The sequence below is a fragment of the Pocillopora damicornis genome, chromosome 2 (genome assembly GCF_964200805.1).
Source record: "Pocillopora damicornis chromosome 2, jaPocDami1.2, whole genome shotgun sequence".
Classification (NCBI taxonomy): Eukaryota; Metazoa; Cnidaria; class Anthozoa; order Scleractinia; family Pocilloporidae; genus Pocillopora; species Pocillopora damicornis.
This window is the reverse complement of record NC_142671.1, coordinates 8,251,513-8,266,817: the sequence shown is the minus strand read 5'-3', so window position 1 is coordinate 8,266,817 and position 15,305 is coordinate 8,251,513. Positions and strand designations below refer to the sequence as shown.

General features: G+C 37.7%; 2 protein-coding genes across 2 annotated transcripts in view; one reads left to right on the top strand and one right to left on the bottom strand.

Annotated features, from left to right (window-relative positions):
* Positions 1–3,430, bottom strand: part of LOC113685147 (nuclear pore complex protein Nup205) — a 24,874-nt gene extending 21,444 nt beyond the window's left edge. Inside the window, exons 1-4 of the mRNA XM_089195303.1 lie at positions 3,363–3,430; positions 3,153–3,292; positions 1,977–2,346; positions 829–1,176 (exon numbers count right to left, since the gene is read on the bottom strand). Of these exons, the coding sequence (XP_089051429.1) occupies positions 829–1,176; positions 1,977–2,346; positions 3,153–3,292; positions 3,363–3,381 (877 nt within the window). The 5' untranslated portion in view covers positions 3,382–3,430. The remainder of the gene's footprint in view (positions 1–828; positions 1,177–1,976; positions 2,347–3,152; positions 3,293–3,362) is intronic.
* A 133-nt stretch (positions 3,431–3,563) lies between these two features.
* Positions 3,564–11,677, top strand: LOC113685181 (uncharacterized). The gene is made up of 13 exons (XM_027202660.2): positions 3,564–3,749; positions 4,123–4,776; positions 5,274–5,353; positions 5,844–5,974; positions 6,566–6,652; positions 7,005–7,197; positions 7,476–7,552; positions 8,117–8,192; positions 8,492–8,650; positions 9,090–9,170; positions 9,362–9,547; positions 9,638–9,718; positions 9,944–11,677. The coding sequence occupies exons 2-13, from the start codon at positions 4,130–4,132 to the stop codon at positions 11,182–11,184; spliced, it is 3,039 nt and encodes a 1,012-aa protein (XP_027058461.2). The 5' UTR covers positions 3,564–3,749; positions 4,123–4,129; the 3' UTR covers positions 11,185–11,677.
* Positions 11,678–15,305: the final 3,628 nt, after the last annotated feature.

The following is a 15,305-nucleotide window of genomic DNA, read 5'->3' as shown; positions in this document are numbered from 1 at the left end:
AAAAAAAAAGAGAAAAGAACATACAATATAGACTCCTACCATGACCAGAAAATGTTGCATTTCACTCTTACACCTGACTCCCAGAAGTGACTCAAATGCAACTTCTCCTTGCCATTCCAATCAGTTATCTCATAAACAGGTAATGAGAGAAGACAATCTTATCAGTTAGAAGGTGTTATTTTGGTCTATGACCATATCCTCATGTTTATTTTACAAGGAAAAGATTAGTAGTATGTAGTGAGAATTATTAAGTGAATCTTGGGAATTAAAAGGTTAAATGTATATCCTTAGCATAATCATTCCACCCTCAGGGCCCAATTTCACAAAACAAATTTGCAATATATGGAAATCAATTATGATTCAAAAGAAAACCATCTTAGTTAAACAAAAAAAACTACAATATTAATCAAACTGACACCTTAGCGGAGAGTTTCAGTTAAGAGACAAATAGAAACAGACAGTTTTATCTTTTTTCAGTGTTGATAATGAACTTGAGAAAACTTTTCTTTTCTCATGACATTAGAAGAAAAACAAAACCCATGACTAATCCATAACAACACCTAAAATAAACTTGACAGAGCCAAACAATAATTTATGCATCAAGAGTAAAATTCTGCTTAAGTTTTTCAAGTTCATTAGTTCCAATCCAAAACAATATTCATCTTCCTTTCCTGTCTTTTACCTTACAAATTAATATTACTGGTTTTCATTCTAGTAATAATTAATAATTAAAGCCCATGCTCCTTAGAGACACAAATGATTCAAAATATCATGATGTACATTTAGCTTCATAAAGCTTGTGTTACAAGACATAATACATGATCAAACCTTGAAAAGACCCTTGCATGTCTGCTGCTTCATCCAGAGGATCAACATTTAAACAGTACAACATGGCCATCAACAGAGTTAGAGTGACACTGTCAAGTGAGCCATCCGCATCTGTAGAGGGACATTTCTTGAGAAAAGACAACAGTTGTAGGCAGTCACTTTTTGGTAGCGGTAATTGGCAAGCAAAGCAAAAGAGACATTCAGCCAAGAGTTGTCTTTGATCTGTGATAAAGTCAATAAGTTGTTGTTTGTGACGTTCATCACCTATGGCTTGTCCTCTCTCCAACTTGTCAAGTTCATTTTGAACGTCAAGATGCTCAAGTTGGTGAAGAATTGTTCTAACCAATCCTGAAATAACAAGCAAGCACAGTACACTGAACATCAAGATTCCTGTTGCCACGTGTCTTGTTAACAATTACTGTAGATTCCATGATGTCATGTGTCTTTTAACCCTTTAACCCCTAGGAGTGACTAGCATCTAATTTCTCCTTAAAATATCACCACTGAATCACACATTCATGTCATGAGAATATAGGAAATGATCACCAACTAAAGAAACTCTTGATCGTCAGTCAAATTCTCCTAGTCATCACCTTAGTAGATGTACAGAAAACAATATGGAGAATATGAATTCTGATGTTAAGGTGTAAAGGGTTAAAAAATAGATTCCATGTCACCATGCATCTGTTCAGTAAGGGTTCACAAATCACACCAAAATGTGGTTAAAACAAAACAGCTCACAAACCACAGCCTAGTGCGTCCTGCTAATGTTCTCACCACATACCCATGTCTCCTGTGATGTGTTACTGAACAGACATATGGCAACATAGTCTATTTGTTTTACCTACATGTGATAAAGAAACAAAATTTTGTGACTGCAATGTGATCTATGAGTCTGTCCTCCAAAAGATTATAAATAAGAAACAAATCAAAATGTAGGTATAGTTTGACTTTTGTTGAAAAAAGTGACAGCCTAACAGAAGTTATTAAATAAAGATATATAAGTAGAAATAAGTAGCAACCTCGTAATCTAGCTTACTTCATTTCCTTCCCTCTCTTAAAAATGTTTTTCAGTAAGCAGTACCACAAACAGTTGTTGAACTTAATATGACACATATTTCGCCCATTTCTATAAAAACACCCATTACCTTCTTTCAAAAGTTCATCAGTGAATGTCGTTACTAACTGTGTCATCTCTTCATAGAGGCCCAACGTCCATGTTATTCCCTCTCTAGACTGTATCAATGTTCTTAAGGCACTAATTAAACATCTCCTCCCATCATGGTACAAGAGCACTGCCACCAAACCTCTGGTTAGGCCAGGAAAGTTGGGTTGCTGCTGTTCACCAGCAAGAAGTAACTCAACACACACAAACTCATTCAGTTCAAGACTGTCACTAAGAATGAGGGCCTCCTTGACAAACTGCTCAGGAAGCTTCTGTTTCTCTGTAAAGCCAGCAAGTTGAAGACCATTAGTGGGGGCTCTCTTCAATTGCTCTCGGTGGTCTGTATTTTTTGCCTACAAGTTAAAAGAAAGAAATGGTAACTCCTTTTGATATGAAACACTAGAAATAAGTAGAGTAAATTTTTAAATTGGGCTTAATCAGTTTCAATTTTTTGGTTTTGTTTGTTTGTTCATATGTTTGTTTGTCTTTTTGAGGGGAGGGGGGAGGAGGACTTACTGTAACAGTATTTACAGATTCTCCCTCAAATTTCAATTTTACATCCTCCACTTACCACTCTAAGAACTCAGAGAGAATAAGAGTAAGTTGAGTCAAGGGATACCACAATTTCAGAAACATTATAAAGTTTCCAAGACAGGTGGTCAAGTGTTACAAATCAGATACTTATAAGATTTACAGTGCATCTCAGCAGGATTCTAGGTAGTAATGTGCCAATCAATTTGAAGCTTCAACATTCCTGCCCTGAGAAGCCCATGGGCACTTTGGGTGAACCAATCTTTAAAAGTCCACATGCTCCCTCGGGGGAAGGGGATATGTGGAAGCTTCGAATTGACTGACGCATATCTTTGCGGTGAGCAGATGTCATGCCTAACTTCTGAGATCTTCAGATACGGTTGATACCTCTCATATCTAGTTTCTATCCTTTTGTTTGAAGCTTTCTGAACTTTTTGTACACAGTACAGTCGTAAGTGTGATGATCTGACTTAAATTCGAACGAAGATCAGATCAGACCGGAAAACGAAGAGCTGGAAAAAAAACCCAACAACAATTAAAAAATCAAATTTTCAGATTATTATGGAGCACATTACATCATTGTAACGCTATCTGAAAGAAAAGAATCATGATCAGTAATTTGACGTACCGGATTTTTAAGCAAAGTGATAAAATCTGGATTGAATTTATCCAATGCAACCTCTAGTTCATGAAAAACTTCTGGAGTTTTCTTGTACAAAGCAGCTCGTTCTACCGTCGCAAGAAGTTCCTTGTACGGCCTCCATGTTCCTATAGAAGTGAGTAAAAGCATTAAATCATGGCGCTCCAACATGACAATAACACTAATTTAAATCTTTACCTCCTCTAGCTGCCGCCATCTTAATTGAGCGCGCAAAGCGTGCATGCTTAGTAACCGAGCTTGACCGTTACTTGCCGAAAAAACTGAGTTCTAGCTCAGGTACCTGGCCAGTCTGTCAGCCTTAATCACATGAGGATAATAAGAGAATTTCATTGGATAACAACGGAGGTTAAGTGACGAGCCGAATCCCCGCGTAAAATTGAACGCGCCAAAAATTCACAACCGCTTTATAACGCGGTTTCGTTGCGCCAGGGGAGAAAGGAGAGGTGATACTTCAGTTAGTTTAGCTTCTCGCAGCTCCTTAAGTGAAATTGGTCCATATGAGCCTTCAACAACGCTGCAGTGTCTTGTTCCCAAGGAAAAACTGACGGATTCTTAAATCAAGTAGTAAGTTACACACTGTAGTAACGTGATCATCTACTCCGAGCGTAGCGCCTCGCGCCTCTTGAAATTTGTAGCTAATAAGCACTTCAATTTGCTACATTTTCCTCAACACAGGCGTATCATCCTTTCCTGATCTAACTCTTGTTGGATTTTTTTCAGAAGTATCTTGTGATTAGCTTATCTTTTCCACACTAGAAATGAAATCGTACGAAAATCTGAGACAACCTTTTAGTATGATCAAGAGCTAGTGGACGCGCTAAACTGAATCTCTGTCATTAGCATATAATAATGTGTAAATAGTTTTGTATACTCAAACTACGTCTCATTCGTTGCTAGGACTTTTCAAATGATTTTCTTTCGATTCGACCTATTTCAGGAATATTATGGAATCTAAAACAGTTACGCAGACTTTCGTCGCTTCGGATGTAGGCGATCATTCAAACACAGATTATATAGCGAGCGACAATGATGAGACTGAAAGTGTTTGTGTTAGTTCATCGCATTCGATTCCTTTACGTCGATATCCCTCGCTGGCAGAGCTTTCCTCTATAGCCACAAACTGTGAAGGAACTAATATAACTACTGTCGATTTATCGATGGAGGCGAAGAAACTAATGCTAGCTCCCAACACCGAAGATTGTAAAATTCAAACTTCAAATCAGCTGAATAGTATCTGGAACCGAGGGCCGCCAGTCACACCACCAAAGGTTGCCGAAGCAGGCAAAAACTCGTCAAATCAATGTGGAGACGATCCCTTAACTCCGACTGCTAACCTTAAAATGCTCGTCAGTGCTGCTAGTCCAGCAATCCGCGATCGGGAAACCAGGAAGAGAGAATTATTTCCAGGTGAAAGTTTTAACACCTTTGAGACGCTCCACTCAGCGGCGAGTGTGCTAATTTCAAACTCAGGACAGTCTGATGCACTTAGAAGTGAGCGGGATTTGAGTGATGAATCTTCTCATGTTGTATATGGAGAAAACAAGATAACCATCAGCCGGAAAGACAAGTCGCTGGGACTTCTGTGTCAGAAGTAAGTTAAATTCTCAAATGGGCGCGTTGTATCATGATCGACCGTTTAGCGCCAAATTTGGTTAAACGTGGCAATGTTTGAATTCGTAATGAAAGGTGAAGCAAGGTTGATTATGCGCCAAAAGGCGACTGTCCTTCGTTTGATTGCGATAATAATATTAATCGATTATTTTTACTTCGATAAAGTAAGAACACGACAGCTATTTCTTGCCTCTCCCTAAAATATAGGAAGGATTATATTATCTTACCTCCCTAACGACGAGATGGCGTTACCAACTCTCTTAAGTAGAAACTGAAGTCACGTTTCGTAGAATGGCAAAGTTAGTCCATGGATGTCATGTCTGTTATCTTAAAATCTGTATACTTTTTTGGTTGAAATAGTTGTTTTTACACAGGTGTATAATTACTTCTCAAACACGTTGAGTGTGATTGCATAATTTTTTTATTTTTGTTCTCTTTGGTGGTAAAACATAATCGACGTTGTCCTTTTCTCAACAGGTTTTTGTCCAAATATCCAGAATACCCAAAAGCTAACGAGTTTATTGAGATTGGCCTTGATGATGTGGCAAAGGACCTTAGTAAGAAAAATATGTTTATTCTGGAGATACATAACAATTTAAGTTGTACAGTTAGAGGAAACCAGGACGTAGCTGGAAATTTGGTTGAGCATCGCCTTGTGTTGGTTTGTGTTGGTGTAGCCACAGTAGACATAGTTAACTTTTCATGAAAAACAAAATCTCTCCAAATTTTAAACTAGAGGCAGAAGTAGTCTACACCTTACATAATTATTCTCAATGCTGGTCTCTGCCATTACCTGAATTTATAGAGAATTATGTTTAGACTAAGGAAGGATTCTTAACATAATACCTTATTTAATTAAACCCCTAAGCAAAATAAACTCTGTTCAATTCCAATCTTCATGTTTTTCCAGTAAAGGTATTTTTTCACTGAGAGATTCTCAGCTAGAAAAATTAATTAGGAGGTAGTGCAACTATCTATTAAAAAAAAGAAAATCCTAAAGCTAGAGCAGAATGAACTTTTAATTTCTTCCCTATATTTATTTCACAGGTGTGGAAAGGAGGCGAATCTATGACATTGTCAATGTTTTAGAAAGTGTAGAAGTTATTAGCCGATATGCAAAGAACAGATATGTCTGGCATGGAAAATCAAGACTTCCCTCTACTCTAATAAAGCTTAAGGTAAAAATTAAAGGAACTTCTGACACATACATGTGCACACCAATATACATGTTTTCGTTGCTTACATTCTGATGGTTTTTTTTTTTTGGAGTATTTGAGATTTCCAAAATTGAGATGTTGACAGCATTAAGTGATGCCAAAGAAGGCTGCAGTGTAAATGCACTGTATATACCAATTCATTTTATATGAGATTTATTTTGCTATCAATACACTTATTCAAACCAGAATTCTACCATTCTAGTATGTACTTAATTCAAGTTCTTCTGAACTAAACTGAGGTAACACAAAAGTTTTTCATGAGAAACATAGTAGCAAGAGAAAACAGAAAAGTAACAGAAGTTCTTGTCTGAATCAAAAATTTCTTTGGTTGTCAAAATTTAGAAAATTGAGCAAAGTGATCAGTGAATTTTCTGATCACTATTTTAGCAATTCAAAACATTTTAAACTTTGCTATATTCACAATAGGTTGAGTCCTAATCATCTTTTTTCAATAAACTGTAATGAGATTTTTGAGATGTACAAGAAGCAAGCATGTTTTCAGTCTTGTAATTTTTACTCATTCTTTTTTTTTTCTTATCTTGTTTAAAACAGCACTATGCCATATCAAAAGGGCTGAAATTAAAGCCCTCATTTCCAGGAAAGGAACATCTAAAATCAAAAGACACTAAAAAGGAAAAGGTAATCAAGATAAATGAAATGCAAAATTATCTCTTTTTTTGCTACACTAGTAAAATTTGGGATCTGCAACTAGGATTGCCTGCTGCAGATGACAAGTTTTGTCAAATTGATTGTGAGAAGTATTTTGAACTTGGCAAAAAGGTTTAATCTTGCATTTACATTGTACAGCATCCCCTTGCATGCCTGAGCAACTCATTATTGAGTGCTACAAAATTTCCTGTTCACAAACTAAAGAGAAGAAATCTTGGAACAGGCAATTCCTGACAGGGTCAAGAGAAACATCAGTTTTCTACTTTTCTGTCTACATTATGTATCCAGTGAATCTAAAACATTTTTTAATTTGTTTTCTTAGAGTAAAGTTCCAGTTACATCAGCATTGTCCAGCCAGTTACCTTTAATCCTCCCAAAGAATTCTAGTCTTGTGTCCCTTGTTCAAGCTTTAAAACCTCATGTGTCCCAAATGAACAACAACCTCATGCCACCACCTGCCACTGTGAAAGACAGTACAGCAGAAGAAAAAGCTGGTAAAAATCTGAAATTTAGAGGTTTGTATGATTCTTTTGATCTTTTTTAATATCCCAGATGTAATTGTTGGTTTCTCAGTTGTTAGTTTATACCCTGTTATCATTCCTTTATAGGCTTCATTTTAATTTATCCCAACACAGATTTGGATTAAAAGTTACCACATTTCAAATTTTTAACATCAGCAACAGTAGGACTCCATAGTAATTGAAAACTTATTTGAGATCAATATTTCAAACATCAATTCTTGCTAACATGCATTGTCATTTATTTGTCATTTTTTTGTCATTTTTTTATAAAGATAATGAATACTGCAGAAAAGACAAGTCATTGGGAGTTCTCAGTCAAAAGTTTTTGATGATGTTTCTTGTCTCTGAGGTATGCACAATGCACATGTTGAATGCCACCTTCACACCATTAAAGCATGTTTAGTTAAACCAGGTTTACTTTCACCTGAAAGAAATCTAGCTCCAGAAAATGAACAAATTGAATTTTACAATGGGTTCAAGTAATAAATAGATTTTAATTTCATTTCACTAAATTTTAAGTTGCCAAACACAACTGTAAGCAACATCTTTGAGGAAACCAATTTTCAACCAGGTCTAACAAAACAGGTGTGAAACATGTTTTAGCTTTTATATGAATGGTATTTAAGTCAAATACTTCTCTAGATTGAACTTTAAGGGCCAGCTATTTAAACAAAGTTTAGCCATTGTTTAACAAAACCCCACCCAGAACAATCCTCAATTTAGCTGGACCTTTTATCAGAACATTTATTTTTGTGAACAGTGTCAAGAGGGCCAAAAGCTAGCAGTGTAAGGACATTTATTTAATTGAATCAACCCTCAGTTGTGTAAATCAGTGGTTTGGTTAGACCTCATGCAAATAACCAGCCCTAACTGTTCCTCACATGTTTTAACTCAATATATTTGATTACGCTAGACAAGACATGTGACCCTAGAGGATGCTGCAAATGTACTGATTGGCGAGGAGGAAGAAGGCCAAACAAAGTATAAAAGTAGGCATGAATACAATAACAATAAATTGCATAATTATATATGCACTGATAAGGTGAACACAGCTGGGAGAAAAATGTAACAGACCAGTAACTGTAAGAAAAGAATTTTAGAAGGAAAAAAGGAAAAATTGACATGCCAGTACTTAAAAAAGATAGAAAAAAATTTTCTGACTAACAAGACCAAGCTTTTCTGTGTTGAAAATATGATGTATAACAATGAAAATCTGAGGCAGGATTTAGACACGCAATTACTGTGATACTGTTGGCAATTTTTCAATGACACAATCATTCTCTTTCAGCTAAAGTCAGACGACTGTATGACATTGCCAACATACTATCAAGCCTTCAGTTAATAGAGAAAGTGCACATCCACAGCATCCAGGCAGGAAGGAAACCTGGCTTCAGATGGATAGGAATAGATCCTGATAAACTGGAATTATTGGTACCCAACACCCAAGGTATTGCAATTTTGGTCAAAAGCACCAATTAGTTATATAATGAGCGTGAAGTAAGATAATTTAGAAGTTGCTCATCTAGATAGTGACTCCCCATCAAAAGATACCAAGAGAAAATGTAGATTTGAAGCGCTTTACTTTTAAGCACCCTGGGCACCTACATTTGAAGAAGGCTAATTGTCACTCAGACACCATGACAGCTTATTAGTGTATTTGGAGCTTTGTAAATATTTTTCAGATGTAATGAACCCCTTCCCCTGTAGATTTCATCCGTGCCCCTCTCCTTCATGTCAAGTGACTTTGAAAAGGCCAATGATCTGAATGTTTTAAACTACCAGATGTGAAGACACATCTGTGTCGGAAAAGTGGTGTATGGAGGTGCACGTTACTTCAAGCTGCCCTTGTCTAAGATGTGTTCTTTTCATTTGTTCCCGTTTTACAGATGAGGTGGACAACCCACCAACAGTACATAGGGTCTCTGGAGAAAAGAGAAACGAACTCCAGTTTGATGAAGACGAAGAAAGTAAGTTTAAAGGATCAAACACTGAAAAAGAGACAACTAACCTCTAGGTACCGCATATTATCTGCACTTACTCTCGGGCACCACTTGATCTACGGGTTACAAGCTTTTTGAAAAAATGTCTCCAAAATCTTGTTCAAAGAAAACTGAAATCTATTATCGCACCGTAATCTTTTCATATTACTATTGGTCAGGTGCTGTAGGACGTTTTATCAGGCGGAGACCAAGCCAGCAACAAATTAGACCAAAGACAGGGGAGACTGAAGCAAGCAAAAGCAAGTTGCCGCGTTCACGATCAGAGAGAGTCTTGAGCACGAAGAAAGGAGGTCAGCGAGAATGCGAGGATGGTTTTTCAGTTCAAGAGATCGCAGCTTCGTTTGGTAAGTTAATCCACCATTCTCAAGCTTTCTGTGTAATTGTACAGCTGAAAGTTTGTTCTTGTCTTAGCTTGGTTCCGTTTGTATTGGCAGGTGTGGGTTCATCAACAGGCAGTCCAACTGAAGCTAAATTCCGTGCAGAGTTGAAGAAACTACACCAACAGTACCCTGATCATATCCTTTGATTATTTACTTTCTCTCAAGATATTTTACCCTCTGTATTCTAGTTGTTCAGGAAAAGAGGTCCATTAACAAACGCTTAAGCGCGGTTTTTCCTCTCTTTCAAATGGAAAGGTTATTTTAATGGTTATTAGTGCCTGTGGCTAAGTAAAGTTTAACTGCAACCTGATTTACTGAGAACCTGAAATTTGGCCTTTATTCATCCTTGACGTTTCGCACGTATGTCGCAGTTACTTTCAGCTTGCAGTTATTCAGACGATTTCGAAGCTAGAAAGAGTCGTCGTTCCTTGTTCATGCCACAAACATCAGAACTGGACGGTGCTCCAGAGCCGAAACGAAGACGAAGCGCCGACGATGCGTACTCCATCAGGCAAGACACAGATGCTGGATTTTCACATTCAACGACTTCACCATTCAAAAGTCTTCAAGAAGGAAAGAGCGTTCCTTCAGTTACCAGCCCTAAACAGACAAGTCCGACCGGAAAATTAAATCTGGCATCCCCTGAACAAAAGATTCTCTTAGAGAGACAAAAACAGCGGCAACTATTAGAAGAACAGGAGGGGTTTGACTCTCAAGATGAACGTTGGAAGCGCATGGAACGCGAGCTGGATAAAGCTTTTCCTAAAGGGGGACCAACCCGTCCAATGATGGTCCATCAGTCTTCGTCACCCCTGCCCTACGACGCACTCGTAGAGCAAACGTCTGTAGCCATTCAAGCCAGTCTTATAGACGACTTAAGCCCTCTGAAACCATTGAGCTATTACCGAAAGGTTACGTCCCCTTGGAAAAATACTGAGTCTCAACAGAGCTCTTGTACAACTTCATCGCCTGTTCCATTTCAGGGTGGATCTGTCATGAATGCGCTCTCCAATCCGCACGCGATGTCGCCGGTGCCAATTCTTCCGGCAACAGAGCGTCCTGCTAGTGTTAACAACGCATGCCCGAACAGTGCTTACTTTTTGCAAATCCCTGTTTCAGCAGGAGGTAACGGAGGGTCAGTAGTGTGGGCCACACCCACCCCTCCCTCTGGTAGCTCAACACCTTCTCCAGACCAACTCATTAAGATGGCGGCATCGCCTGTGAACGCACCACTGCTTTACAGTCCCAGGTCACTCACGCCCACTCCTGAACCTGTTTCATTGGAGCCGTCTGTTGCCGGTAAACAACAAGCGGTTATCACAACTCCCTTGGTCACCGTGCTTGAACCTCAGCAAGTTCGCCCCGTGCAACAGACCTTATCAATTCAACTTCCAGCAATTCCTCAAGTAGGCAAAGCCGAATTGCATTCAGTCACACCCATCACGGGCAATATTACTCCATTGCAGTTTGCTACTCCATTGGTCAAACTCACAGATCTCAAAAAGGTCGTTTCCATGGAAACACCTACTACTACAGTACAGCTGCTGACGGATGTGTCTAAACGCCTGTCACTTCCGTTTTCGGGTGAACAATCTATGTAGGTGAATTTTTTTCAAAGAAAAATTTTTAGTAATTTTTTTATATAGGAATACAAGTGTTGCCTTGCCTTTCGCAATATTTTTTCAAGTACATTAAGATTAGCGAAAGTATAGGCAATTACTTTTCAGAATTTTCCGATCATTGCTCTTTTATAACTCCTTCAGGACTGATGAGAGTGGAAACAATTTTGTTTAAGTACAGTGCTTTATAAAGCAAATAGATTTTGGAGCAAATTTTGCTGAATAGCTCACAGTTAAAATCATTGTGCAAAGTAACGGTCACAGATAGGTGATTTTATTTTACTCCGTTTTTTCTGGAAAACAGTTTGGAGGGAGATAAAATTGTTGATTTATTTTTATTCAGAATTGTATTTTTTTATGTCAAGTGGAAGTTATCAAATGTATAATTTAGCTTTGAAGCTTTCGAGCGATCCTTTAATCGCAAATTGTTTTATTCTTTGTAATGACTGAAGAAGTTGTCCAGTTTGAAGAATATGATGCCCTAGTGTGTGTTAAACTTCCTTGATTACTTACCAAGGTTAAATGCTTTTGTCACTGCGACTGAAACAAACGGTTTATTTTATAGCAGGGCCGTACTAAGTTTGGCAACTGTGTTGTGCAGACAGTTCTATTGTTTACCTTTGGTCTTCTCGTTCACTTCAATTTTGCAACCTCTTCAAAACTTTGAGTAAGTTTCTATAATGGCAAGGGAAATCACAACCAAGTCTCAAATTGTAAACCTGAAATATTAATAACCGCCTTTTAAACATTCCGGTCCTGGGTAATATGGGTAATGTGAATCGAAGGAACGACTGACGTTCTTGAGAATAGTTTCGTGCACAACGTGGAAGATTATTTGTCATGTACTTCATGACAATGATCGACCGCTAAATTTGTAAAAATAATTTTCCCTGTTACTTGACCATTACCGCTCAGGTTATCTGGGTCAAAAAATTCCTCGGATTAGTTTTCTTGAGGACAGCTAAGAGAACTTACAGGTAATGACACTTATCTTAACAAGGTGCTTGTTCATTCGAGCATCGAGTGCTTTTAAGTATTTTTTTCGTCTCCAACCAGGCCCACTCAATTCCGGCCGTTGCAATAAAGGGGGGGCCTCCTTTGCCATTTATTTCCTGCTGTAAGCGCTCAGTTTCATGAGTTCCTTAAAAAGAATTCCGCCTCTTTTTCTGTCAATCACAAGTTCGTGACAATAAAGAAGGAGAACGATAAAAACTGTAAAGTTCCTTACTAAGAATTTGTGTCAAGGCTGCAATCTGCTCAACTTTAAAACCCCCGTGGGGTGACTAACATCTAATTTCTCACTAATATGGTATCACTGCGGAATCAAAAATTAGGCCTACGAGAATCAAGGAAATGAACGTAAAATTGAAAAGCTCTTGATATTTATCAAATTCTCCTTGTTTCTACCATAGGAAATCTATAAAGAACATGGAGAATATACATGTTGATGTTAAGGTGTAAAGGGTTAACTGGTTGTAAATCTCGTATTTTAAATGTGGTGAACGTGACTAGAGGATTTCCACGGTCTTTCTTGTAAGCACCTTTAACAAAGCATTCCCGTATGATGAAATTTTACTCCTGACATCCAAACCCGTACAATCTTGTGAGCCACTTTTTTTACGGAGACCGGTATCTCAAACGTCAAATACAGGCAAAGAAAGTGTCTTACTCAAAAACTAAGGGAGGTTAACTCTTTTTTCTCTTGAGTAACATTCTAAATCAACGTTTCACAAATATGATGCGTCAATGCAATTTTTCCTCACCCTCCAATATAGCGTTTGAACTCGCGAAATCCGCAACGCTCCAATAAAAATTACAACACTTCTCAATTTTTCGTCTCTTTGTGGAATGTTGGGCAGATAGTTTGTACTTGACTCACTTTATCTTTAAAACTTTTGAAAACCAACTCGTTCGTCTTTACTGGAAAACAGAAAAACAGAAGGGAATCAAATTCAAGGACAATCCAATAGTTCCTTAGAGTTTTACCCGGCTATGACTGGCGAGCTTCTTTAGCGAATATGCCGAGCGAAACCTGGAAAGAGAGCCAAACTCTAGAATTTGGGGTTACTAATACCCTTGTCTTTATTTTTTTTTTCCTTTAACTCCCATGAGTGATTGAGAAAGAATTTCTCCTTACGATATCTATACAATATCATGTAGACATGTGATGGGAATAAAGAAAAATATCAATTACGGGATTACTAATTGATCCGATACCAAATTCTCCAAACTAACATGATGAGAACCATTTGGCAGACAGTAAGGAGAATTACTAATGAGATCTTGGGAGTTAAAGGGTTATTTCATCCCCTGTCTACTGGATACTGCATTGATGCCTTAAGGAGAAGTAAAAGGTTTAGGCAAATGGTCCAGGCAGGTTAAAGTGGTGGCAGTCATCTGACCTACATATTCAAAGGAACAATTAATTAGCTTTATACTGATGCTTTTCAAAAAATAAGACAGACTCAGGAATTAAACAATTCCAACCAATCATTTCTACTGCAACTACTCACTTCTATGAGTTTCTTAAATGACACCGCTTTCTTTCTAGATATTCATTGCCCTATAGCTAGTGCAAGCCTGAAGACAAAAAAAGTGAAACGACTCACAAAGTTTACTGTACTGGGAGCTTATTTCTTGATTGCAATCTGCTGAATAAGTTGTAAGAGCAATATCCATAGCTTACTTCCATTATTTCATAAAACACGCATATGAGGTGAATGGTTAAACATAACAGTGACACCTTTGTAACTCTTCAATACGGAAAATTTCGCAAAAGTTTTCTACATAACGCTCCGAAAGGAGTGATTGTAAATGCACCTGAGGTTTCCAACCTATACCATCTTATAGGTTCCTTTTTGACCTAGACTGGAATTGTTATAGCAAGGAGATGACAAAGGAAGTGTCTTGATAATAAAGTAAGCCAGATTTGCTTGTTGTTCTCTTAGGTAACTTTTAGTTCTAAATGTACAATCCACAGGTATGATACTTTGTCATTCAGGCCTGGGTCAGGAGAGTAAATTGCCTTAAGATAATAAACAGCTATATCTCCGCAAATACACAGCTAATTGCGCTGAAATTTTCGTGGACAATAGTTTTCCGTAAGAACTTTTACCTTATGGCAACAGTGCCGAGGAGGAAAGTCACATGTCGGGTCATGTGATCAAAACGCTACTCAATCAGTTTTTATTGGAATTAGTAAGATTTACACACACTCTTCACTGATCAATGAATGAAACAAATACTCAGTAAAAAATTCTAGGCATCTACGTTTGGAATGAATTTCCTTCGTTCCTTCAAAAAGAGAATTGAGTTTTTTCTTAGAGCAGCGAAGAGAATTTTGAAAACTTAATAGCATTTTGTTTGTTATCAACTATACTTGACACATCATTCCGAACGTGAAGACAAAGTTTATCAATGCCTTCTTCCATTTTTCAAAAGACAATTGCGTGAAACGGAAACTTCAGCACCGGCAGGTGCGTTATGATTACTCCTTTTAGGGCTACGAAAAATGCCGCTATTTTGTTTCTTTTCGTTAACAATATATGATCAAGACCTGACAATTACATTACACCGCTGATTACAAAGGTGCAAATCAAATATGGCGGTCAACATGGGTCATAGGACAATCACTGCAGCGAAAAGTGATACTGCTTAAATAACTGACTTAGTTTATTATTTGGCGCTCTAGAACAGTATGTTTGCGACTCTTGTAATTCGAGGAACGCTGAAATACTTCAATGATGATTAATAATTTGCGTTTGTTTATAGTTGCTTTTGTTTTTTTTGCACTTTCCACTCGTGGAATGCATTATATGGCTTGTGGTTTCCAATGGAGTCAAATATACGACAGTTTTTACATAAAAAATCCCAAATGTTTCTCTTGCCATGGCTGCCAAGTCAGTTTACCAACGGTCACTCAGTTCTTCAAATTTCAGTTTGACATGCTGATTTGCTCATGTTAAGTTATGGGGGGCAATTTCCCTTGCCAAAAAATAAGAAAAAATAACCAAGATATGATAATGAGTCAGGAAAGGCGTAAGCTGGCATCTGGAAGAGAGGTATTGGCTGTACAAGGAAAATTTCAAAGAATATCTTCATCA

What these genes read in the sequence shown, in the direction of transcription:
- LOC113685181 (XM_027202660.2), top strand. Translation starts at nt 4,130, where the DNA reads ATGGAATCTAAAACAGTTACGCAGACTTTCGTCGCTTCGGATGTAGGC. An exon ending in CTACTCTAATAAAGCTTAAG is followed by an intron (nt 5,975 to 6,565) that starts GTAAAAATTAAA and finishes TGTTTAAAACAG; the next exon opens with CACTATGCCATATCAAAAGG. An exon ending in TAAAAATCTGAAATTTAGAG is followed by an intron (nt 7,198 to 7,475) that starts GTTTGTATGATT and finishes TTTTTTATAAAG; the next exon opens with ATAATGAATACTGCAGAAAA.